Below are 24,268 nucleotides of genomic sequence, written 5' to 3' on the forward strand. Positions count from 1 at the left end.
TCCACTGTGAGGCTAAAGTCTGGAAAGGGGCACCTCATTTGGCATTACAGTTTGCATGCTCGTGGCATGAGGCTCAGAGGGTGGGTCACGGGAGGCCGACCATGTGCACGCAGCGTGTCTGGGGCTGCTGGGCTTGGAGCCGGGAGCTGCCTCAGTCCCACTCCGTGGGGGCTGCCCCGGGGACTCCCTGCACTCAGACATGGAAAAGCTGGCTGGGAAGTCATTCTCCATCTGCGAGGCTGCAGAGCTCTGGACTGTGATATTCTTAATGAATACCCACTTTTCTTTTCTTGTCTTTTTTTTTTTTTTTGAGATGGAGTCTCACTCTGTTGCCAGGCTGGAGTGCAGTGGCGCGATCTTGGCTCACTACAACCTCCAACTCCTGGGTTCAAGCAATTCTGCTTCAGAGTAGCTGGGATTATAGGCGCCCACCCCCACGCCCAGCTGAATTTTGTGTTTTTAGTAGATATGGGGTTTCACCATGTTGGTCAGGATGTTCTTGATCTCCTGACCTCATGATCTGCCCATCTTGGCCTCCCAAAGTGCTGGGATTACAGGCGTGAGCCACCGTGCCCTGCTGGATACCTGCTTTTCTAGCGACCACAAGAGGCTTGATAGACTCTTAAACGACAGAATGTAACCCTGCTTATTAAAAGGCAGTGTCACCCTAGGGCTTGCAGAAATGTTTTAACTTAGATTAACAGTCCTGCCTCCATTAGCAAAACTGTTTTGTTTTCTAAACTGAGTGCCACTCAGGGCCGCCAAAACAAGCGCCCAGCGAAGACGGGACGATGAAGTAGAGCAGCCGGTGGCTCCCCTAAAGAGGGTGAGGTCTTGGTGTGGAACCCCTAAAAGGAGAGCCAGATCGGTGTGTAACCCGCGGCACCCTACACGGTGCCAGCCCCACAGTCCTTCCCGGAGAGCCCCCACACGCTTCACGTTGGGAGCTCTGCCGGGCCGTTTCACGTGGACGTCAGAGGGAGGACAGGTTCTCGGTGCCACCAGGATATTTCTGCAAGCCTTGAGCCCCAATTACATACCAGACGGTGTTGCTGGAGGGCGTCAGGGGCTTGCCGTGGCTCACAACCCGTCCTAAGCTGCCGTGGGGCAGGCAGGGCTGGGACTCTGGGAACTGAACGCGTGCGTGCCTGGTTTTGGATGAAGTCGAGATTGGATGGGGCCTGAATCCATGTTTGGGTGCTGTCCAGAAATTCTCCCTGAAGACTCCAGATGACAAGGAAACATGCTCGGTGCCAGATGACAGCTGAGCAAAGCGGGGTGCACGGCTGTCTGTGCAGTTCGTGCGGCCAGCCTAGCAAAGCGGGGTGCACGGCTGCCTGTGCAGTCTGCGTGGCCATCTGAGCAAAGCGGGGGTGCACGGCTGTGTGTGCAGTTCGTGCGGCCAGCCTAGCAAAGCGGGGTGCACGGCTGCCTGTGCAGTTCATGCGGCCAGCCTAGCAAAGCGGGGTGCACGGCTGTCTGTGCAGTTCGTGCGGCCAGCCTAGCAAAGCGGGGTGCACGGCTGCCTGTGCAGTCTGCCTGTGTATGCTCACATCATGAGAACCTAGATGGGAAAAGAAACTTGAGAGCAAGTTTTACCTGGCTGGGAAATGGATTTCACAGTAACGGCGGGTGAGTGGCTCTGAAGCCGGCTGACATAGTGATTTTTGTGCTGCACGTCTGTGGGAAAGTCACACAGAGCCATCCATGTGGGTGCCTGGCGCAGAGTGGACACACCTCATCAGCGCTTCACGCCATTTGGGACTACGTAGACTCTGGGTATTTTAGATTTGGGTCTAGGTACCTGAGTTTCATGGCATATACACGCTTACATATTAGTGGACTAATTAAAAGGAACCTACTAGGCCGGGCGTGGTGGCTCACGCCTGTAATCCCAGCACTTTGGGAGGCAGAGGTGGGCGGATCACGAGGTCAAGAGATTGAGACTATCCTGGCCAACATGGTGAAACCCCATCTCTACGAAACAAAAATTATCTGGGCGTGGTGGCGTGTGCCTGTAGTCCTAGCTACTCGGGAGGCTGAGGCAGGAGAATTGCTTGAACCTGGGAGGTGGAGGTTGCAGTGAGCCGAGATTGCACCATTGCACTCCAGCCTGGTGCCTGGCAACGGAGCGAGACTCTTGTCTCCAAAAAGAAAAAAAACAACGCAGGTTTGAGGTGTCCGTTGTGTGAAGTGGTAACCTAGAGTGAGCTCAGAGTCCTGCTTTTTAGAGCCCCCCCCTCCGCAGCTGCTTCCTGCCTTTACACAGAGCCCCAGCACTCACCTGGCCTAGACACAGCAGCTGTTGGGCGGCCCCTGGGAGGCGGGTGGGGCTCTGGTGGGGAGCCTCTGTCTCTTCCTGCTGGTCCTCCCTTTCCCTCCTGCCAAGCTGGCTCTGAAGGGAGCGGAGTGTGGACCAGTCTGTCTGCTCATTACTGGGGTGGGGACTCAGGACCCTGGGGTGACCTTGTGCCTCTCAGCTGGTTTGTACCAAGCCTGGCACTCACCACCCAGAGCCTGTGCCACTGTTGGGGTCAGAGATGGTCCCCCTGCCCCAGCTTGGAGCAAGCCTGTGAGTTCTACATCCAGCCTGCTGACCTGTCTGAGGGCACGGGGCAGGGGCCGCAAGGGCTGGAGCCGAGGCAGCCCCTCAGAAAGGGGCCTGGGATCTGGGTAGTGGAGTGACGAGCTTCGATTTAAATGAAGTCATGGCGTGGATTCATTTGCTTGCCACGTAGCCTTTCTGTGCATGCCATCCTGAGATCCGGACACTGGAACTCAGAGTGACAAATGGCGGCCCGAGCCCAAGACTCCCTCTGAGGTGTTCATGCCCATATCCTGTTTCCGGGGCAAAGCCCAGAAAATGTCTTGAAGCCACACAGCCACATGGAAGATCTTACGGTTTAGGCGGCCACGTCACTGCCGTGGTACCCGCGTCTCCTCCTGGATGACTTTGGTCAGAGTTGCTGCTGCCCCCTCCCCAACCACATGTCTCGGCCCACGCTGGACTGAGGGTGCTGAGATTTCAGAGTGAGGGTTGGGCTTCCGTGGGGTTTCCTTAGCTGCAGGTGAGAGGCTCGTAGGCTGATACACATGGGACTTGGTCCTGCAGGAGCTCCCCCAGCCCCCGCCTCACACATGGCACTGTCACAACAGCATCCCTGACCCAGCCTCTCTCCCTCGTCTGAATGTCCCGGGAGCGCCCTCCCTTTTTGAGAGTCGCTCCTCAGCCTCACAGCCACCTAGGACCTCAGTGTCCTCTGGGCCAGGCCTCCACTCCATGTGCCTCTACCTGGGGCCTTGGCGCTGGTCCTGGCTTCTGCCTGGCATGTTCTTGCTAGGTGTCTGTACAGTTCCTCATCCGTAACCTCGGTGCAGGTGCTCCCCGCCAGCTGGCCTGGGTCCTGCCTGCTCCAAGCTTGCTTCTTTGCCTCATGCCCCTGTGGGGCACCACCCAGCGCGCCCCACCTTTGGTCACTGTCTCCTCCCCACCCCAGGCATCAGCACCCCGGGACAGGACTTGCCCACATTCTCCTGGAACAGCCCTGGGCTCAGGCCAACACCCAGTCTACACTTGGGAGAGATGGGTCCAGAGTCCCGGCAGGGGTGTGAAGGAGGAAGCAGCGGCCGCAGGGCAGGACCCAGGAAGCTGCTCTGTCCCTGCAGAGGGGTCAGTGCCTTTGTTCCAGCGGCTGCACCTACTGCCCTGCCCTGCCAGCGTCCCCAGGCCCGTGCTCCTGGGAGCATCCGAGTGTCCCAGCCTTCGGGTTGAAATGCTGGGTGGCTGCACGCCCTACCGCGCCTGCAAGAGCAGGGGCGGGACTCACATTCAGAACCCAGCAGTCCCGGGAAAGTGTCTGCTTCGGGTTGAAGTGGCAGCTTCAGCCTCAGCCCTGCCTTTCTGGTGCCTCTGAGAGGGGTTCAGAGCTTTGGATGTGGGGTCTGCTGGTGGACAGGGGGTGCGACCCCTGGGCGCCCGGGCTCTGTGGGATGTGCTATCTAAGCCCTCGTCTTGTCTTTGCCCTCAGAGCTGCCTGGAGTTCAGCCTCAGAATCCAGGAGTTCATTGAACTCATCCGGCAGAATAAGAGACTGGACGCCGTGAGGTAGGCATCGCGGGCGTGCGGCTTCTCCAGGGAGGGCAGGATGTCTGGCTGTGGCCGCTGCCGGCCCTGCCTCTTACAGCCTGGGTCTTGGGACGTCCCCTAGGTGTTGAGTTGGACCCCTGCCCGCTCAGGTGGCTGCTTCTCCCTCTGTTCCTGAATGGGGACCTGGGGAGCGAGGCCTGGAGCCCAGCAGGACCCCCACCAAGGTGTAGCCCGAGGTGGGCATCAGACCCCGTAGCTGCCAGGGTGACCAGCTCTGGCATCCTGACCATCCACGTAAAACACATGGACTGGGCTCCCGGCACCCCCTTTCCACGTGGGAAAGCGCTGCCAGCCTCTGTGGCTTGGGAGTGTCTCTGATGTGTGGTCCTCAGGTAGCCCCAAGCGTCCTGAGCTTGGGGACATCCCTCATGGTCATTGGGGGTGGATGTGGACAGCATGTGGTGAGAGCACTTCTGAGTTCCCTGGCCCATCTTCACCCCAAGGGCAGCATACAGTGAGCTGAGGCCAGTGGCGCCATGGCAGTCAGGCCTGAGAATGGGGTTGCTGACTGTCACTGTGGCTCAGCCCAGTTAGGGGCATGGTGCCTGCAAAGCAAGAGAGGCCAAATGCTGGCTTCCTACGTGTGACCCAGAGCGAGCATCATCAGGCAGTGGTGGGCGCCTGGGCTGGGCGGGGCCAGCCAGTTCCTGCTCACCCCGTCTCGGGGCAGGGCTGCTCCTCGAGTGCGGGGCCGTCTCACTCACTTCTGTGGAGCTTCCTGCCCGGCCAAGCCTCGTGGTGACGCACGAGTTGCCGTGTGGGCTGTGGGGGGCGCGTGGGCCTGGCCGGCTCTAAGCTCCTGGGGGAGTGCCCGGCAAATATGTGTTTGCCAGGAGTGGGTGCCTGTCTACAAGCACGGAAACTGGGCTGCGACTCCATATTCACCTGCATCGGGCTGGATGGCCAAGTATTCCACAGAGAGCCCATTTGGAGTAGTGGTGTCTCACAATGTGGTGCTGAGGATGCCCCCCAAGACGCACGGCAGAACCACGGCGGGTGTCCGCCCCTGCATAGGCCCTCGAGAGGCCCAGGACCTGCTCTGTCTTCCGATGCCTGACCTGGGCCCATGGTCACAGGTCAGGCCTGCGGCAGGGAGCTCATCGCCCTTCTGTGCCTAAGAAGGCAAAGCGGGGGTCTCGGGACCCAGCCCAATGGAGATCGGGGCGTGACTTCCAGGGATACAGCAAGGGCGCCAGTCAGGAGGAGGGGCTCCTGCTCTTCTCCGGCCTCCTCCACGAGGCCTCGGTGCCTGTGTCACTGGCCTCTGTCTGGCGCAGCCTGCTTTCCTCCTGAGTCAGCCTCCGTCTCCTTGAGGGCCCCGGCCACTGTTGGCACAGCAGTCTGAGAACAAAACGTGTCCACCTCAGAGTCCCTCTCTGTAGCCCCTCCCGTCACAAGTGTCTTCATCTGGGTGGCGGCTGGCCCCGCATGGGGGCAGTTTGCCTGTGTTACCCCAGCTTTGGGTGGAGTCTGTCCTAGAGACTCTCGGGGCTCCGCCTCATGATCTGGAGCTGAGCTTAGAGCTGCACCCTCCGCAGCCTAGTCAGTTGCAGGGGAGCAGGCAGGTCCCAGGAAGTGCATGTCCTTCCTCCTCACGAAGGCTTGTGCTGCCCAAAGCCTCAGCACCCAGCCAGGCAGGCGTGGCAGATACCACCCCAGTGCCTTTTGGGCAAGCGTGGCTGAGCTACACCCTCTGCTGAGGCCATCTTGGGAGCGGGTCTCCAAGTGCCAGGGCCTGGTCAGGGAAGTCCATCCTCAGCTCTGCGTGGCCCTGGAGCCACCCACAAGGCACCCGGGAGCTGGGCTGGGGTGACAGGTGGGACATCGGCAGGACCTTTGTTGGTTGAGGGAATGCGAGTGTCTGACTGGGAGGCCCGAGGGTGGTGTGTGTCTCTGAGGCTGGACAAGGGAGAAGGGGAGAAGCCTGGCCACGTCTCCTGAGGGCTCGTGGCCGGACCCTCTTGCCTGCTGTCAGGGTCCCAGCCCACGGGGGCTTCCCATCTACCACTGAACTCACAGCCCACAGGGTGCCGGAGCACAGGGCACCTTGTGCAGGGCTTGAGGCCAGCAGCCCGGCCTCTGGGTCCACAGCTCGCCCGGGACGGTGTCCACTGGGGCAGGCAAAGTGGGTGCTGCTGTCTGTGGCGCCAGTGTGCCGGGCCAGGCAGGGGCCTCATCTGGGGTGGCTGCAGCTCTGCCCTGCCTGGGGCGTTCGCGAGTTTGCCAAGTATGGAAGTATGAGCTGCAAGTGTTTAATTTATAACGTTTTTAACTTTTAGTGAATGAGTAAGCAAATCCCTGACCCCAGGTGGCTGGGATGTGGCGTGCACTTCAGTGGCTTTGTGTGAGCAACACGTGCTGTGTGTCACACACCCACACCTCAGCCTGGCCAGGCACAGTGTCGGAATGCTGTCTCTCGGGTGTCTGTGCTGTGTGTGTGTGTGTCTGTGCTGTGTGTGTGTGTCTGTGCTGTGTGTGTGTCTGTCACACACCCACACCTCAGCCTGGCCAGGCACAGTCTAGGAATGCTGTCTCTCGGGTGTCTGTGCTGTGTGTGTGTCTGTGCTGTGTGTGTGTGTCTGTGCTGTGTGTGTGTGTGTCTGTGCTGTCTGTCACACACCCACACCTCAGCCTGGCCAGGCACAGTCTAGGAATGCTGTCTTTCGGGTGTCTGTGCTGTGTGTGTGTGTGTCTGTGCTGTGTGTGTGTCTGTCACACACCCACACCTCAGCCTGGCCAGGCACAGTTTAGGAATGCTGTCTTTCGGGTGTCTGTGCTGTGTGTGTCTGTGCTGTGTGTGTGTCTGTGCTGTGTGTCTGTGCTGTGTGTGTGTCTGTGCTGTGTGTGTGTGTCTGTGCTGTGTGTGTGTCTGTGCTGTGTGTGTGTGTCTGTGCTGTGTGTGTGTCTGTGCTGTGTGTGTGTGTCTGTGCTGTGTGTCACACACCCACACCTCAGCCTGGCCAGGCACAGTTTAGGAATGCTGTCTTTCGGGTGTCTGTGCTGTGTGTGTCTGTGCTGTGTGTGTGTCTGTGCTGTGTGTGTGTGTCTGCTGTGTGTTTGTCTGTGCTGTGTGTGTGTCTGTGCTGTGTGTGTCTGTGCTGCGTGTGTGTGCCTGCTGTGTGTGTGTGCTGTGTGTGTGTCTGTGCTGTGTGTGTGTCTGCTGTGTGTGTATGTATGTGCTGTGTGTGTCTGTGCTGTGTGTGTGTCTGTGCTGTGTGTGTGTCTGTGCTATGTGTGTCTGCTGTGTGTGTGTGTGCTGTGCTGTGTGTGTGTCTGTGCTGTGTGTGTGTGCTGTGTGTGTGTGCTGTTTATGTGTGTGTGTGCTGTGTGTGTGTGTGTCTGTGCTGTGTCTGCTGTGTGTGTGTGTCTGCTGTGTGTGTGTCTGTGCTGTGTGTGTGTGCTATGTATGTGTGTCTGTGCTGTGTGTGTGTGTCTGCTGTGTGTGTCTGTGCTGTGTCTGTGCTGTGCTGTGTGTGTCTGTGCTGTGTGTGTGTATCTGTGCTGTGTCTGTGCTGTGTGTGTGTCTGTGCTGTGTGTGTGTCTGTGCTGTGTGTCTGCTGTGTGTGTGTCTGTGCTGTGTGTGTGTCTGTGCTGTGTCTGCTGTGCTGTGTGTGTGTGTCTGCTGTGTGTGTGTCTGTGCTGTGTGTGTGCTGTGTGTGTGTCTGTGCTGTGTGTGTCTGTGCTCTGTGTGTGTGTGTCTGTGCTGTGTGTCTGTGCTGTGTGTGTGTCTGTGCTGTGCTGTGTGTGTGTGTCTGCTGTGTGTGTGTGCTGTGTGTGTGTCTGTGCTGTGTGTGTGTCTGCTGTGTGTCTGTGCTGTGTGTGTGTGTCTGTGCTGTGTATGTGTGTGTGTGTCTGTGCTGTGTGTGTGTGTGTGTTTTTGAGATGGAGTTTTGCTCTGTTGCCAGGCACAATCTCAGCTCACAGCAACCTCCGCTTCCTGGGTTCAGGCGATTCTCCTGCCTCAGCCTCCCGAGTAGCTGGAATTACAGGCATGCACCACCACGCCTGACTAATTTTGTATTTTTGGTAGAGATGGGTTTCTCCATTTTGGCCAGGCTGGTCTCGAACTCCTGACCTCAGGTGATCCGCCCGCCTGGGCCTCCGTAAGTACTGGGACTACAGGCATGAGCTGCCGCGCCTGGCCTGTGGGTTTATATTTTTAAAGAAAAATTGGTTGTTGTCGTGTTTCTTATGTTGGCTGCATTGAGTTTGGTAAGAAAAGTCTCGGTTTTGTTTCACCCGCTCCCTGTGGACGCGCACCAGGCCGTTCTCCGCTGCGTCCGCGCTGAGGGCCCCACGTTCCGGGCTGCAGTGCTCCCTGTGGACGCGCACCAGGCCGTTCTCCGCTGCGTCCGCGCTGAGGGCCCCATGTTCCGGGCTGCAGTGCTCTCTGCCTTGGGGCTGAGTGCTGGTATCACGCGGCGCGAGATGTGTCAGCCACCACTCTTAGGTTTTCTGGGATCAGGGTCCTGGTGTTCGAGGTGAGGCTGCTTGGTAGCAGGCAGGAGTATCCATCTGGGGTTTTATTGATAGTGAGACAGGACGCATAATCCAGGTCATGGAAATGAGATCTCATAGATGTCAACCAAAGAGACTGAATTCCCGCTTTTCAGCAGCTCTGGAGGAGGCGAGGTGGCCGGTTGAATGAAACAGCACCGGGGCTGTGTTCTGTGCACGTTTTGGCGTGGGACGAAGGGTGACTCGTCTCCAGAGATGGAATGAGGGCGTTGGGTGGGGCTCTCCTGGATTCAGACCCACACCCAGCGACATGCTCCCGGCTGGGGATGCACAGGCATTGAAATCTCAGCCAGCCATCCCCAGCCCCTGCACATGCGCCCTGTGGGGTCAGCCGTGTGCACTCACCTCTGGCTTGTAGTCCCTGCGCACACTCTGTGGGGTTGGCTGTGTGGCCTCCCCAGGCTGTGTCCCAAACCTGGATGCCCCCACTCCCTGCTGCACAGGCTCCCCTGCTGCTGCTTCCACCACGTGGTCACTGTGCTGGCCCTCAAGGGGCTGCTGGGCCACCTCCTGCACCAACTCCGGTCTCTGCCAGGCACCGCGTCTTCTCCGAGGCCACTGTGAGCGCCCGGCACCTCCTCAGCTAGCTCCGTGTTCTCGGGGACGTGCCTTGTTCCAGACAGCACAGGACTGACTCATGCAGGGGACTTGAGAGCCCTGGTTCCCTGCATTGGGGTTGTTTGGGGGAGGGGTGCCAAGGGCTGAGAACCTGGGGTACATAAGGGCCTGTCTGAGGGCCAGGATGTGGGGGTAGGCAAGGGCCCATGTGAGGGCCAGGACATGGGGGTGCATAAGGGCCTGTGTGAAGGCCAGCACATGGGAGTGTACAAAGGCCCGTGTGAGGGCCAGGACGTGGGGGTGCATAAGAGCCCATGTGAGGGCTGAGAATGTGGGGTGCCTAAGAGCCCGTGTGAAGGTCAGGACGTGGGGGTGCATAAGAGCCCATGTGAGGGCTGAGGATGTGGGGGTGCATAAGAGCCCATGTGAGGGCTGAGGATGTGGGGTGCCTAAGAGCCCGTGTGAGGGCCAGGATGTAGGGGTGCATAAGGGCCTATGTGATGGTCAGGACGTGGGGTACACAAGGGCATGTGTGAGGGCTGAGGACGTGGGGTGCATAAGGGCCCATGTGAGAGCCAAGGACGTGGGGGTGCAGGCCCTGAGGACAGCCTGAGGGATGGTGATCCTGTGTGGAAGGCATGAGAATGGGGGTGCTGGGCAGCTCGAAAGGGACCTGCTGTGCTCTGCTTTGGTTTCCTGGCTGTGCAGCCCCAGGCTGGGCTGGGTTCTGGCCTGAAGCGGGTGTACGCGTCCTGCAGAGTCAGCTCAGGGAAGATCACGGCTGCATGTGGTGTGTGGCACACTCAGGGCTGACAGGACTGGGCCGGACCTGCAGAGTGCAGCCTGTGGGCTGAGGGAGGTGGCTGTCCTTCGGAAAACCTTCCAAACAGCAAGGACTGCGGTTGGGAAGACTACAGGCTCTTGGTCCGCTGGGGCTGCGGGGGCGAGCAGCTGGGGCAGGGGAGTCCTCAGGGTTTGGGTTCCTTGTAAACCGGAATCGCTTTGGAGACGGCTCAGGGCCGGTGCCATTTGCAGTTCTGGTGTTTTCTGTGGGTTGCATGTGTGGCTTGGGTGCCCTATCCCTGGAGGAAGAAGGGTCTTGTGGCTGCTCCTCCAGCCTCTGGTGAGCCGCATCTCCCACCATTCCAGCCCCACCCAGCAGGTCCGCTTGGAGTGAGGTGATTACTTTGTATGTAGACTCAGGCTGTTAGCTCAGATTTTTCAACTTAAAAATGCAGGCCAGGTGCAATGGCTCATGCCTATAATCCCAGCACTTTGGGAGGCCGGGGTAGGAGGACAACTTGAGCCCAGGAGTTGAAGACCAGCCTGGGCAACACAGTGAGACTCTGTCTCTAACAGGACGTTTTTTTAAATTAGCTGGGCGTGGTGCCGCACATCTGTGGTCTCAGCTTCTCGGGAGGATCTCCTGAGCCTGGGAGTTCGAGGCTACAGTGAGCTGTGACTGTGTCACTGCACTCCAGCCTGGTGACAGAATGAGATCCTGTCTCTAAAAATTAAAATGAAAATGCAAACTGAAATACGCCAAAATGTTTTTCAGACATGCGAGAAAGCACTTCAGCCAAGCAGAAGGGAGCCAGCTGGACGAGGTGCGCCAGGCCATGGGCATGCTGGCCTTCCCCCCTGACACGCACATCTCCCCGTACAAGGTAAAGCCTGCGTCCCCGGGGTCCCCTTCATGACAGGGTGGGTGTCCAGGGAGTGTCTCTGGTCTGTAGCTGCTTCTCCACATGGGTGGGAACTGAGGGCCCTGTCCTGAGCCACACAGCCTTGTCCAGCCTGCCGAGACAAGCTTTTCTTGTTAGACTCCCATTTTGCTGATAAGAAATTTGAATCAGGGCTGTGTATGGTTGCTCATGCCTGTAATCCCAGCACTTCGGGAGGCTGAGGTGGGAGGATTGCTTGAGCCCAGGAGTTTGAGACCAGCCTGGGCAACACAGTGAGATCCCATCTCTACAAAAAAATTCTTTTTAATTAGCTGGGCATGGTGGCTGTGGTCGAGCTACCCAGGAGGCTGAGGTGGGAGGATTGCTTGAGCCGAGAAGGTTGAAGCTGCAGTGAGCTGAGATTGTGCCACTGCACTCCAGCCTGGGTGACAGAACACGACTCTGTCTGAAAAAAAAAAAAAAAAGGCAATTGAATGAGAAAGGTTCAGAAAGACTTTCATCCTGGACCGTTCAGCTGGACCAAGCATCTCCTCCTGTTTCCCTGGTTCTCCTGTGTCTGCAGTCCCTTAGCTGGGCCCAGCGTCCTCGTCCATGTCCCTGGTTCTCCTGTGTCTGCAGTCCCTTAGCTGGACCCAGTGTCCTGGTTCTCCTGTGTCTGCAGTCCCTTAGCTGGGCCCAGTGTCCTGGTTCTCCTGTGTCTGCTGTCCCTTAGCTGAGCCCAGTGTCCTCGTCCATTTCCCTGGTTCTCCTGTGTCTGCAGTCCCTTAGCTGGGCCCAGTGTCCTGGTTCTCCTGTGTCTGCAGTCCCTTAGCTGGGCCCAGCGTCCTCGTCCGTTTCCCTGGTTCTCCTGTGTCTGCTGTCCCTTAGTCAGAAGTAAGGCTGCAGCATCCTCCATGCTTCCCTTTCTGATGCTTTGTATTTTGTCTGTAAATATGGAAGCCTCCGAGTCTCCGTGGTCACTGGGGTAGGTGGTGGGGGTTCTACCATCACTAACCAGGCACCCTGTGCCGAGACCTGGCCTCATCCCAGCAGCCGGCTGTTCCCAGGCGAGTGGCTCTGCACCCCTGCCCTCTCCCATGCCATCCCCACACTCACCCCCATGCCCTCTCCCATGCCATCCCCGCACTCACCCCCATGCCCTCTCCCATGCCATCCCCGCACTCACCCCCATGCCCTCTCCCATGCCATCCCCGCACTCACCCCATGCCATCTCCCATGCCATCACCACACTCACCCCGATGCCCTCCCATGCCATCCCCACACTCACCCACATGCCCTCTCCCATGCCATCCCCGCACTCACCCCCATGCCGTCTCCCATGCCATCCCCGCACTCACCCCCGTGCCCTCTCTCATGCCATCCCCGCACTCACCCCCGCGCCCTCTCCCATGCCATCCCCGCAGTCACCCCGTGCCGTCTCCCATGCCATCTCCGCACTCACCCCCATGCCCTCTCTCATGCCATCCCCGCACTCACCCCCGTGCCCTCTCCCATGCCATCTCCGCACTCACCCCCGTGCCTTCTCCCATGCCATCCCCGCACTCACCCCATGCCATCTCCCATGCCATCCCCACACTCACACCCTTGCCTTCTCCCATGCCCATCCATGTGCCCACCCTCATGTCCACCCATGTGTTCATGATGCTGGAAACAGTTTCGGTTTCTGGAAAAGGCAGAAGCAGATGAAACCTTCTGGAGGTGACAGTTTGATCCTGGCAGCCAGTGTCTGTCAGAGGCAGGGGTGTTTCCCAACAGCCCCCATCCACCACCCCATAGGGACTGCAAAGCCCTGGGCAGACCTAGACCTGCTGCCTTCTGAAAGCTGCTGGAAGCCTTCTCAGCCTGACTTCTCCTGACCCTCAGGCATTTGGGACATCTCATAATAAAACATCATCAGGTCACGAGGATCTTCAGGGGTGGAGTCTAAACTTCCTGGATTGTGAGTTGGCACCTTGTTTCTCTCACTTGCTCTGGAGAGGATTTGGTTAGAAATGCGAGAAAGGGTGGCCCATGCTGGGGCTGAGACGTCGGGCCTAGGCCAGGTGGAGTATGCGTCTCTCACCGGACGCAGCCCTGCAGTACCGTAATGAGGGAGGCAGTGCCAGCCCTAAGGCTCACCAGTCACCAGATTCAGGGGGCAAAACCGTGTCTCCTGGTAGGAAGCCCAGGAAGCCATGCTCTGTTGCCATGGGTCAGGCAAGAAACAGGAGGAAGCATTTTGTTCAGTGAATGGCAGAAGCCACCAGAGGCAGCCAGTCCCGGGGAGCGAGGGCGGGGGGAGCTGCCCCTTCTCAGTGGGACCTTCTGGACTGTGCGCTTCCTCCCGTGTAGACTTTCATTTTTAGACAAAAATGAGGTTAAAAGCAACCTTTTAAAATGTTGGAGTTAAGTATGGTGTTTACCCTAAACTGAGACTGAGAAGAAGCTCACAGAGACTGATGGGTGATGTCCCCTGATGACCACCTCCCTTCCCTCCCTCCAGCTAGAGGCTGAGCAGCCTTTCTGGGTCAATGTTAGTTTTTTTCTCTCCCGGGCTCACACATGCTCTCTCTCTCTCTAAGTCTAGGTTATTTAGGGACAGACAGTAATCCGATTTAATTTTCTGTCCTGTGATGCTTTAACCTAGTATGGACTGGCTCTGTTCCATTTAGTACATGATTTCTCTGAAGTAAGACTTTTCCCTCTGAACTTAATGCTCTGAGGCTCTCTCTGCACTCAGCTGTCCTAGCTCTGTGAGTCCATTTTTTTTTTATCACAGTACACAGGATCCACACATTCCAGATCATTCGAGTTGATTCACAAAATGAATGTAGCAGAGTTAAGTCAGCACCGGCCCTACAGCGTGTGGAAATCACAAAGTTCAGTCAGCACCAACTCCACAGTGTGTGGAAATCACAGAGTTAAGTTAGCACTGGCCCCGAGATGTGTTGAAATCAGAGAGTTAAGTCAGCACCGGCCCCACAGTGTGTGGAAGTCAGAGTTAAGTCAGCACTGACCCCATGGTATGTTGGAATCACAGTTAAGTCAGCACCGGCCCCACAGTGTGTTGAAATCACAGAGTTAAGTTAGCACCAGCCCCGAGGTGTGTTGAAATCAGAGAGTTAGTTCATCACTGGCCCCACGGTGTATGGAAATCAAGAGTTAAGTCAGTACAGGCCCCTCGGCATGTGGAAATCAGAGAGTTAAGTCAACACTGGCCCCAAAGTATGTGGAAATCAGAGAGTTAAGTCAGCAACGTCCCCGTGGTGTGTTGAAATCAGACTTAAGTTAGCACTGACCCTGCAGCGTGTGGAAATCACAGAGTTAAGTTAGCACCAGCCTTGCAGTGTGTTGAAATCACAGAGTTAAGTTAACACTGACCCCTTGGTATGCTGAAATCAGAGAGTTAAGTCAGCACCTGCCCCACGGTGTGTGGAAATCACAGAGTTAAGTCAACACCAGCCTCGTAGTATATTGAAATCACAAACTTAAGTCATCACTGAACCTGCGGTGTGTTGAAATCAGAGTTAAGTTAGCACCGACCCCACGTTGTGTTGAAATCACAGAGTTAACACTGACCCCTTGGTGTGCTGACATCAGAGAGTTAAGTCAGCACCTGCCCCATGGTGTGTGGAAATCACAGTTAAGTCAGCACCAGCCCCGTAGTATATTGAAATCACAGACTTAAGTCATCACTGAACCTGTGGTGTGTTGAAATTATAGAGTTAAGTCAGCACCGACCCCATATTGTGTTGAAATCACAGAGTTAAGTCTGCACCGGTCCTGTGGTGTGTTGAAATCACAGAGTTAAGTCAGCACCTGCCCCACGGTGTGTGGAAATCACAGAGTTAAGTCAGCACCGACCTGTGGTGTGTGTAAATCACAGAGTTAAGTCAGCTCTCATCCCACAGCGTGTTGAAATCAGAGTTAAGTCAGCACTCGTCCAGCAGCATGTTGAAATCAGAATTAAGTCAGCATTCATTCTGCAGCATGTTGGAAATCAGAGTTAAGTCAGCACTCATCCTGCAGCGTGTTGAAATCAGAGTTAAGTCAGCACTCATCCAGCAGCGTGTTGAAATCAGAGTTAAGTCAGCACTCGTCCTGCAGCGTGTTGATATCAGTTAAGTCAGCACTCGTCCAGCAGCGTGTTGGAATCAGTTAAGTCAGCACTCGTCCAGCAGCGTGTTGATATCAGAGTTAAGTCAGCACTCATCCCTCAGCGTGTTGGAATCAGTTAAGTCAGCACTCGTCCAGCAGCGTGTTGGAATCAGTTAAGTCAGCACTCGTCCAGCAGCATGTTGATATCAAAGTTAAGTCAGCACTCATCCCGCAGCATGTTGAAATCAGTTAAGTCAGCACTCGTCCAGCAGCATGTTGATATCAGAGTTAAGTCAGCACTCATCCAGCAGTGTGTTGGAATCAGTTAAGTCAGCACTCGTCCAGCAGCGTGTTGGAATCAGTTAAGTCAGCACTCATCCTGCAGCGTGTTGAAATCAGTTAAGTCAGCACTCGTCCAGCAGCGTGTTGATATCAGAGTTAAGTCAGCACTCATCCCGCAGCGTGTTGGAATCAGTTAAGTCAGCACTCGTCCAGCAGCGTGTTGGAATCAGTTAAGTCAGCACTCATTCCGCAGTGTGTTGGAATCAGTTAAGTCAGCACTCGTCCCGCAGCGTGTTGGAATCAGTTAAGTCAGCACTCGTCCAGCAGCGTGTTGGAATCAGTTAAGTCAGCACTCATTCCGCAGCGTGTTGGAATCAGTTAAGTCAACACTCGTCCAGCAGCATGTTGGAATCAGTTAAGTCAGCACTCATCCCGCAGCGTGTTGGAATCAGTTAAGTCAGCACTCATCCCGCAGCGTGTTGGAATCAGTTAAGTCAGCACTCGTCCAGCAGCTTGTTGATATCAGCGTTAAGTCAGCACTCATCCCGCAGCGTGTTGGAATCAGTTAAGTCAGCACTCATCCCGCAGCGTGTTGGAATCAGTTAAGTCAGCACTCATCCCGCAGCGTGTTGGAATCAGTTAAGTCAGCACTCGTCCAGCAGCTTGTTGATATCAGCGTTAAGTCAGCACTCATCCCGCAGCGTGTTGATATTAGAGTTAAGTCAGCACTCATCCCGCAGCATGTTGGAATCAGTTAAGTCAGCACTCGTCCAGCAGCGTGTTGGAATCAGTTAAGTCAGCACTCGTCCAGCAGCTTGTTGATATCAGCGTTAAGTCAGCACTCATCCCGCAGCGTGTTGATATTAGAGTTAAGTCAGCACTCATCCCGCAGCGTGTTGGAATCAGTTAAGTCAGCACTCGTCCAGCAGCTTGTTGATATTAGAGTTAAGTCAGCACTCATCCCGCAGCATGTTGGAATCAGTTAAGTCAGCACTCGTCCAGCAGCCTGTTGGAATCAGTTAAGTCAGCACTCGTCCAGCAGCTTGTTGATATCAGCGTTAAGTCAGCACTCATCCCGCAGCGTGTTGATATTAGAGTTAAGTCAGCACTCATCCCGCAGCGTGTTGGAATCAGTTAAGTCAGCACTCGTCCAGCAGCTTGTTGATATTAGAGTTAAGTCAGCACTCATCCCGCAGCTTGTTGATATCAGCGTTAAGTCAGCACTCATCCCGCAGCGTGTTGGAATCAGTTAAGTCAGCACTCGTCCCGCAGCATGTTGATATCAGCGTTAAGTCAGCACTCGTCCCGCAGCGTGTTTCAGTCAGCACTTGAGGGAGGTATACTTTCTGCTGACCCTCAGTGCAGAGTGTGTGGGACATGGGGATGGCTGCGGGCCGGTGGCACCTGCCCCACCATGGCCCACATTTTTAAGCTGTTTCAGGAACTTCCGTGGGAGCCTCCCCAGCACTCTCTGTCCTGTGTCTTCTAGGACCTCCTGGACCCCGCACGGTGGCGGATGCTGATCCAGCAGTTCCGGTACGACAACTACCGACTACACCAGCTGGGAAACAACTCCGTGTTCACCCTCACCCTGCAGGCCGGCCTCTCTGCCATCAAGACACCGTATCCTGCCCCACATGCACAGTGCAGCTTGGCCTGGGGTTCGCGGCTTTGGTCACATTTTAACAGGCTGACCCTGCACCTTGCCACCCTTGTGCTCCCACCAGACCGCACCTGCACAGCGTCTGGACGTGCAGGCGGGGCGGTGTTGAGGGGCCTCGGGTGCCTGGCACAGCCTTCACGCTGGAAAGAGGCTCACGTCCTCTCTCTCTCATCGTCTCAGATGTGGCCGTGAGTACCGAGCATTGATCTGAAAGCACAACTTTCATGTGTTCTGGCAGCTGGGAAGTTACCATTCTGAATAGTTTTCCCATAGTTACCAAGAACCTTCCAGAATTTCAGTTGGTCTGCACCCTTGCTGTAGCAGCAAACTGTTTTTGCTTTCACAAAGAAAAAATATATGGCCATGCCTTTGGTAGAGAGACAGCTCCCTTCTGCTGAGAGCTGAGACGGACGTCCTGACCGCAGCCGCCTGTGTGCCCCTTACTGTCCGGGTTTGGTAGATCCCCTCAAGTGCAAGGCACACTCGTGGCTGGAACTGCCCCTCCTTTCTCTCAGCATATCCCCCAACAGCCCTCTCCTGACAGGACCAGCCTGTGACTGGCTCTGGTCCCGCCTGTGACTGACTCCTTCCCCCCATGACCGATCTGTCCCACCTGTGACTGACTCCTCCTTGCCTGTGACTGACTCTGGTCCCGCCTGGACTGACTGTCCCACCTGTGACTGACTCTTTCCCCCCATGACCAATCTGTCCCGCCTGTGACTGACTCTGTCCTTGCCTGTGACTGTCCCACGTGTGACTGACTCCTTCCCCCCATGACCGATCTGTCCCACCTGTGACTGCCTCTGCCCCTGCCTGTGGCTGTCAGCCTGCACCTGACTCTGCCCTCACCTGTGACTGACTGTCCCCGCCTCTGAATGTCTCTCATGTGACCAGACTCAGGCCCAGAGTGTAGTGAGTGTTTCAGGACTGCTGCTGGTATCTGGCTGTGCTGGGGTTCGAATGAGATTCAGCGCCCCTCCCTTGTCCCCTCTTTGTGGAACTCTGAGGGGAGGGCTGCTGGCTTGCCCACCGCCTGTTCCTGGGTGCCAGCAGAACATCCCTACTAGGTGGCTCTTGTCTGTCCTGCCTGGAGAGGTTGCATGGGGTGGGAGAGAGTGGGCGGGCTATGGAGCCGCTGCGTGCCTGTGGTCCGGGTGCAGGAGGCCGGGGCGGGAAGGCGTGGGCTTCTCCACCCAGGCCTCAGTGGGGCTGTTTTGCCGAGGAGGGCAGCACTTCCTTCGCCTCGAAAGATAGCCTGTGTTATCCCATGGTGTCCATCGGCCAGAATGCCATGCAGCCCGGGGCACGGTGGCCTCAGGCTCAGCTGCCCTGGGTGGCCCCAACCCTTCCTTGACCTGACGCACAGACAGTGCTACAAGGAGGACGGCAGCTCCAAGAGCCCCGACTGCCCGGTGTGCAGCCGCTCCCTCAACAAGCTGGCGCAGCCCCTGCCCATGGCCCACTGTGCCAACTCCCGCCTGGTCTGCAAGATCTCCGGCGATGTGATGAATGAGAACAACCCGCCCATGATGCTGCCCAATGGCTACGTCTACGGCTACAATGTGAGTGGGGGTGGGCCGGGCAGGGGGTCCGGGCTGGCACACGTCTCCATTGGGACAGGGCTGGGGAGGGCAGGGCAGGGGGTCCGGGCTGGCACACGTCTCCATCGGGACAGGGCTGGGGAGGGCAGGGCAGGGGGTCCGGGCCGGCACACGTCTCCATCGGGACAGGGCTTGTGGGGGCAGGGCAGGGGTCTGGGCTGGCACACATCTCCATCGGGACAGGGCTTGCGGGGGCAGGGCAGGGGCCGGGCTGGCACACGTCTCCATCGGGACGGGGCTTGTGGGGGCCGGGCAGGGGGTCCGGGCTGGCACACGTCTCCATTGGGACAGGGCTGGGGAGGGCAGGGCAGGGGGTCCGGGCTGGCACACATCTCCATCGGGACAGGGCTGGGGAGGACAGGGCAGGGGGGCTGGGCTGGCACACATCTCCATCGGGACAGGGCTTGCGGGGGCAGGGCAGGGGCCGGGCTGGCACACGTCTCCATCGGGACAGGGCTTGCGGGGGCAGGGTAGGGGGCCGGGCTGGCACACATCTCCATCGGGACAGGGCTTGCGGGGGCAGGGCAGGGGCCGGGCTGGCACACGTCTCCATCGGGACAGGGCTTGCGGGGGCAGGGTAGGGGCCGGGCTGGCACACGTCTCCATCGGGACAGGGCTTGCGGGGGCAGGGCAGGGGCCGGGCTGGCACGCATCTCCATCAGGACAGAGCTGTCCTCTCACCGTACCCTGCTTTAGCTCCATTTGAAACGGATCAAGGGGCAGGAAGGACAGGCAAGATGGCCCCAGGATTCTTTGGTGCGGTGCCTTCGGGAAGGAACTTTGCCTGACAGGACGGGTGATGCCTGGCGGTTCGTTACGGGGATTTCTTGTGGAAATCTGCATTTACGCTGCGTTTGCTTCTTTTAGTACATCCCGGTTTTGTTTTTCAGTCTCTGCTTTCTATCCGTCAAGATGATAAAGTCGTCTGCCCGAGAACCAAAGAAGTCTTTCACTTCTCACAAGCCGAGAAGGTGTACATCATGTAGGCCCCGCGTCGCCAAGCGCACGCCTCGGGGACGGATGCTGCGGGCGGGGAGGCCGCGCCTTCCCCCTGCCCCGTGCTCCAGCCGGCCGCGGCGCTTCTGTTTCTTGCGACCAAAGATCAGTGAGCAGCGATAAATACTCTTTAGGAAGAGAGGAAGTAAGATTTAATAAATTTGTACTTGAAAACAACATTTTGATTGGTAGGATTTTGTAACATGTCAACCATTTGATGCTTCTGAAAAGTACTTTCAACTTTCGAAGGAAACTTTTCTTTAAAGACTGACCTAAACCCCGAGGGAAACTTTAGACCGTTTCAAAAACAGGAGTCCGTGGTTTCCCCGTGTTTGCTTTCTTCCCTTCTGCGAACGGTGAGACTTGGAGAACGGGCTGGTCCTTCGCCACGTCCCAGCGCCCCCGGCGCGGCCTGGCAAAGTGGCGGCGGCGCTGGACTGGGCTGCAGGACCCGCGATGCCGCGCCGTGAGGGACACACGGGCTCCTTCGAGAGCTGCTGCCGTGGGGGGCTGCCTTGAGGACGCCCGCCCGCCTTCGGCCGTGTCCGCGGGCCCGTCCGCGTCTGCGCGTAGGCTCCACATCACATCCCCGTGTGCCGCCTTACTTCCTGCTTCGAGAATGTATAACGTGGAAACGCACGGGACCAAGTTTCCGCAGAGGCCTTGCCGGATGGTTCCGTAACCGTAGAGTTGAGTTAATCGTTCCGTTGAGAGGACGTAGTTACACAGCCGTGCCGTAGAGGTCTGTAGTTAGCGCTCATCTTTGCATGTTGATGTTGACGAGCTAATAAACTGTAAATGTCAACCATGGAATAAAGTGGTTTTCTATTTCTCATTTCTGTGTGAGCCAAGGCTGCCGACGTTTCTAACACCCTTGGATGGCGTCCTGCTCCTCCCTGGCCCCGGGCAGCACGGCGGGGACGTGTCGCTTCTGTCGTGCCGGCGACAGGGAGTTGAGAACACACTGGAGGCCACTCCTGCCCGGACCGCAGCCGGAGCACAGCCCACCTCTCGGGGCGCTGCCCCGAGGCGTGATGGCCCCAGTGTCTCCAGGCCCCAGCTGGTAGCTGGGTGACTCTGACGCTGGTTCCTGGGACCTGCAGGCTGTTGTCTGTTGTGGGCGGGGGCTCAGGCCACAGCCGCCAGCAGGCCTGGGCCTGGGGCTTGGGCTGAGGAGGTCTGCAGACTGTGGCCACTGGCCCTTCCCCCACTGCCCACACCTGTTCCTCCAGCGCCCCGTCCCAGCTCCTGTGGCCAGCCTGGTGCCCCTTAGCCCATCTCTTCCCCCATGGCGGCTGCCCTGGCCCCTCCACAGCGCCGTGCTGCTGGAACCCAGTGCACTCACACGTGCTTTTCTGAGTGCCCGTCCTGGTCAGACCTTGGCCGGAGCAGACCCTGTGGGGCCACTGCCGCACGCTCTGCTCCGGTGATGCAGCAGCCCCGGGCTGCACGTCCTCACAAGCAGGGGCTTTCCTTGCCTCACGTCCTGTTCCTTCCTTTTAACTCGAGTAGAACATACTGGAGTGCACACATTCTAAGTTCACGTAATGAATTTCTGTGGAACCGCCACACAGATTGTTCCGGCCCCTGGCCTTTCAAGGTTGATACCCTGGGCGTTGGTCATCGAAGCGGCTCACCCAGTCCCTGAGCTCCATGAACACAGAGCCACGTGGTGTGGGCCACGGCTCAGCCCTGGCATGGCAAAGTCTCACCTACTCACAGGCCTGTGTTCCACAGGCAGAAGCAGCACAGCTGCCTGGCTCCTCCCAGGCTGGCTGGCGTGAACACTCTGGGGTGTGACCCTTGCTGGACACATCAGCCTTTTGTGGGAAGATCCCAAGGAGACGGATTGCTGGGTCATGGGTCCGCTCGGCAGACAGCGAACATTTGCCAAAGGGGTTTTACCCGCTTCCATCTGCTCCACACCCGCGCCGGTGAGAGGCACCGTGAGTCTTGAATGTGAAGTGTTTCGCTGGTTGGGTTCTCTCGCTGTTCTCCTCAATTGAGGTGAAAAGTACATACGTTAAAGTGCACGTATACGTAAAAGCTACTCAAGGAGCCTTAACAAATGTGAGCCTACATGTGACCACCCCTGAAGTCCAGGTCCGGAACGTCCCTATGGCCCCAGAAAGCGAGCGCTCGTCCCTTCTGAGTTATCCACAAGCCCTGCACACAATCATTGCCCCGGTTTTTCACCAGAGGCTAGCTGTGCCCCCACACACGTCAGATGGCGGAGCGTGGACACCATTTGCTTGTTTCACTCCGCAAATGGCCCGTGAGGCTCACGCCCGGGCGTTGCTGAGCAGGAGTGAGTGACCCACGCGTGCACAGACCACGGTGCATCCATTCCCTTGGTGGGCGTTTGGGCTGTTCCCTGACTGGGGCTGCGAGGAGTAAACCTCTTACAGTTACGTGCCAGTCTTCTTGCAGACATTTTCATTTCTTCGGGAAGTAATTCCCTGGAAGTAGAATGAATCAAGTCATGGTGTGTTTCACTGTACGTTTAACTGGACCACAACCGCCACAGACTTTTCCAGAGCTGGTGATGCCGGTTTACACTCCAGGGGCAGTGTCAGGGTTCAGTGGCCCCAGGTTGCTGCCGACACTTGGCGTGGTCCCGTCAGCCGTTCAGGTGGGTGTGCGCGGCTGCCTCAGTGTGGTTTCCTTCACTTCTCTCTGATGCCCGACGTTGACCTCCTGATGTGCTGATTGTTACGTTTGCCTTTTGCTCATTTTAAATTGTGTTATCTTACTGATCTGTAGTTCTTCACATACAAATCCTTGGTGGGATATGTGTATTTATACTTTATTGACTGCCATTCCATCAGCAGATGCTTTAATTTTAGCGCAGTTCAATTCTTTCTTTTGTGACTAATGCATTTCTATGTTCTAAAAAACAATCTGCCTATCCCAGGGTTACAATAATATTCTCTTATATCTTCTAAAAGAGCGACTTTCAGCTTTTACGTTTAAGTCTGTAACACATCTCTAACGTGAGTCTGCTGCGTGAGAAAGAGCTTGAGGATAGTTTCCCACCCCATCCCATGTTTATTCTACTGTTCTAACACCATTTGTTGAAAAGACCTTTCTCACCCTGTTAAATAATGTTGGCTCTATTTAAAAACAATCCTGGCTGTGTAAGTTGGGGTTTACTTCTGGACACTATCTTCTGTTAGATCGGCCTTTAGGTCTATTTTCATACGGTATCTTGATCATCGTAGTGGGGTCTTTTTTGTTTTTCCTGTTAATGACTTTCTTTTCACAGCAGATCATTGCAGTTTTAAGGCAAATCTTGAACCAGGGAGTGTGAGTCCCTCAGTTCTGCTTTGTCAAAATAGTCCAGGTGGTTCTAGGTCCTCTGCACTTCCACGTACATTTTAGAGTCAACCAATCAATGCCCACTGAACACTGTAAAAAACGTGCTGGGCTTTTCACTGGAGCTGCAGTGAACCCGTTGTCCCTACTTGGGGACAGTATTAGTTGGCTTGGCTGCGGTAACAGACCAAGACTAGGTGATTTAAACAATGGACGTTGATTTTTTCATGGTTCCGGAGGAGATGCTGGCAGGTTGGCCCCCAGCGAGGCCCCCTCTCACTCAGAAGGCCCCTCTCATTCAGAAGGCCCCTCTCACTCAGTAACCCCCCCTCACACAGAAGGCCCCTCTCACTCAGACAGCCCCCCTCTCACTCAGACGGTCCCTCTCAGAAGACCCCGTCACTCAGAAGCCTCCCTCTCACTCAGAAGCCCCCCTCTCACTCAGAAACCCTCCCTCACACAGAAGGCCCCCCTCACACAGAAGCCCCCCTGTCACTCAGAAGGCCCCCTCTCACACAGAAGCCCCCCTCTCACACAGAAGCCCCCCTCACACAGAAGCCTCCCTCTCAGAAGCCCCCCTCTCACTCAGAAACCCTCCCTCACACAGAAGGCCCCCCTCACACAGAAGCCCCCCTGTCACTCAGAAGGCCCTCTCACTGTGTCCTCACGTGCACTCGCATGTCGGGCAGTCCTGTCATACCAGGGCTCTGTCCCTAGAATCTCATTGAATGTTAACCTCTTTAAAGGCCTCATCTTCAAATACAGTCGTATTGGAGGTCAGGGCTGCAACACAGGAATTTGGGAGGCAGGGGCCACAGTTCAGTGCATAACAGGGACGTAGAAATCCTAACACCACTGAGTCCTCAGCCCCATGAACATGTTATATCTTTCCATGGAGTTACATTCTTCTCTCATCCAAGCTTTATAGTGTTGGCTGTACATATTTTGTACATACATTGAACTGTTTTATGATTTTTAATGCTATCATGAATATATTTTAAAATTTCGACCTTCCAGTTATTCATTGGTGATACGTGGACATACACTTGATGTTTGTATATTGATCTTGTGCGTACTGCGACCTTAGCTTGTTCATCAGTTGTAGCAGCTCTTTGGCAAATTCTGAAGAATCTTCTGTGTCTGTGATTATATCATCTACAAGTGAAGACAGTTTTGCCCCGTTCCCTTCTCATCTTCATGCCTTTCATTTCTTTGTCTCATGGTGCTGGTGGGAGCATCTGGGGCAGTGTTAAGTGTAGGAGGGGTGAGCGGACGTCCTTGTCTCCAGCGTTTGGCAGAAAGCGTATTATGTTGTTCACGATTCAGGATGGTGTCTGCCCTAAGTTTTCCTGAAGATGTCCTTTATCAGGCTCAGCAAGTTCCACTCTAGTGTCCTGGGAGTTATGATCATGAATGAATGTTGAAT

At 56.4% G+C, this 24,268-nt stretch overlaps 1 protein-coding gene across 1 annotated transcript in view; it reads left to right on the forward strand.

The window, feature by feature from the left end:
* MAEA (macrophage erythroblast attacher, E3 ubiquitin ligase) overlaps window positions 1-19,969 on the forward strand; it is a 59,314-nt gene extending 39,345 nt beyond the window's left edge. Inside the window, exons 5-9 of the mRNA XM_012466864.2 lie at window positions 4,029-4,105; window positions 10,782-10,890; window positions 16,757-16,890; window positions 18,297-18,492; window positions 19,422-19,969. Of these exons, the coding sequence (XP_012322287.1) occupies window positions 4,029-4,105; window positions 10,782-10,890; window positions 16,757-16,890; window positions 18,297-18,492; window positions 19,422-19,517 (612 nt within the window). The 3' untranslated portion in view covers window positions 19,518-19,969. The remainder of the gene's footprint in view (window positions 1-4,028; window positions 4,106-10,781; window positions 10,891-16,756; window positions 16,891-18,296; window positions 18,493-19,421) is intronic.
* Window positions 19,970-24,268: the final 4,299 nt, after the last annotated feature.

The sequence above is a fragment of the Aotus nancymaae genome, unplaced genomic scaffold (assembly GCF_030222135.1).
Source record: "Aotus nancymaae isolate 86718 unplaced genomic scaffold, 86718_ANA_hifiasm-v0.15.2.pri h1tg000006l, whole genome shotgun sequence".
In the NCBI taxonomy this organism is placed as follows: domain Eukaryota; kingdom Metazoa; phylum Chordata; class Mammalia; order Primates; family Aotidae; genus Aotus; species Aotus nancymaae.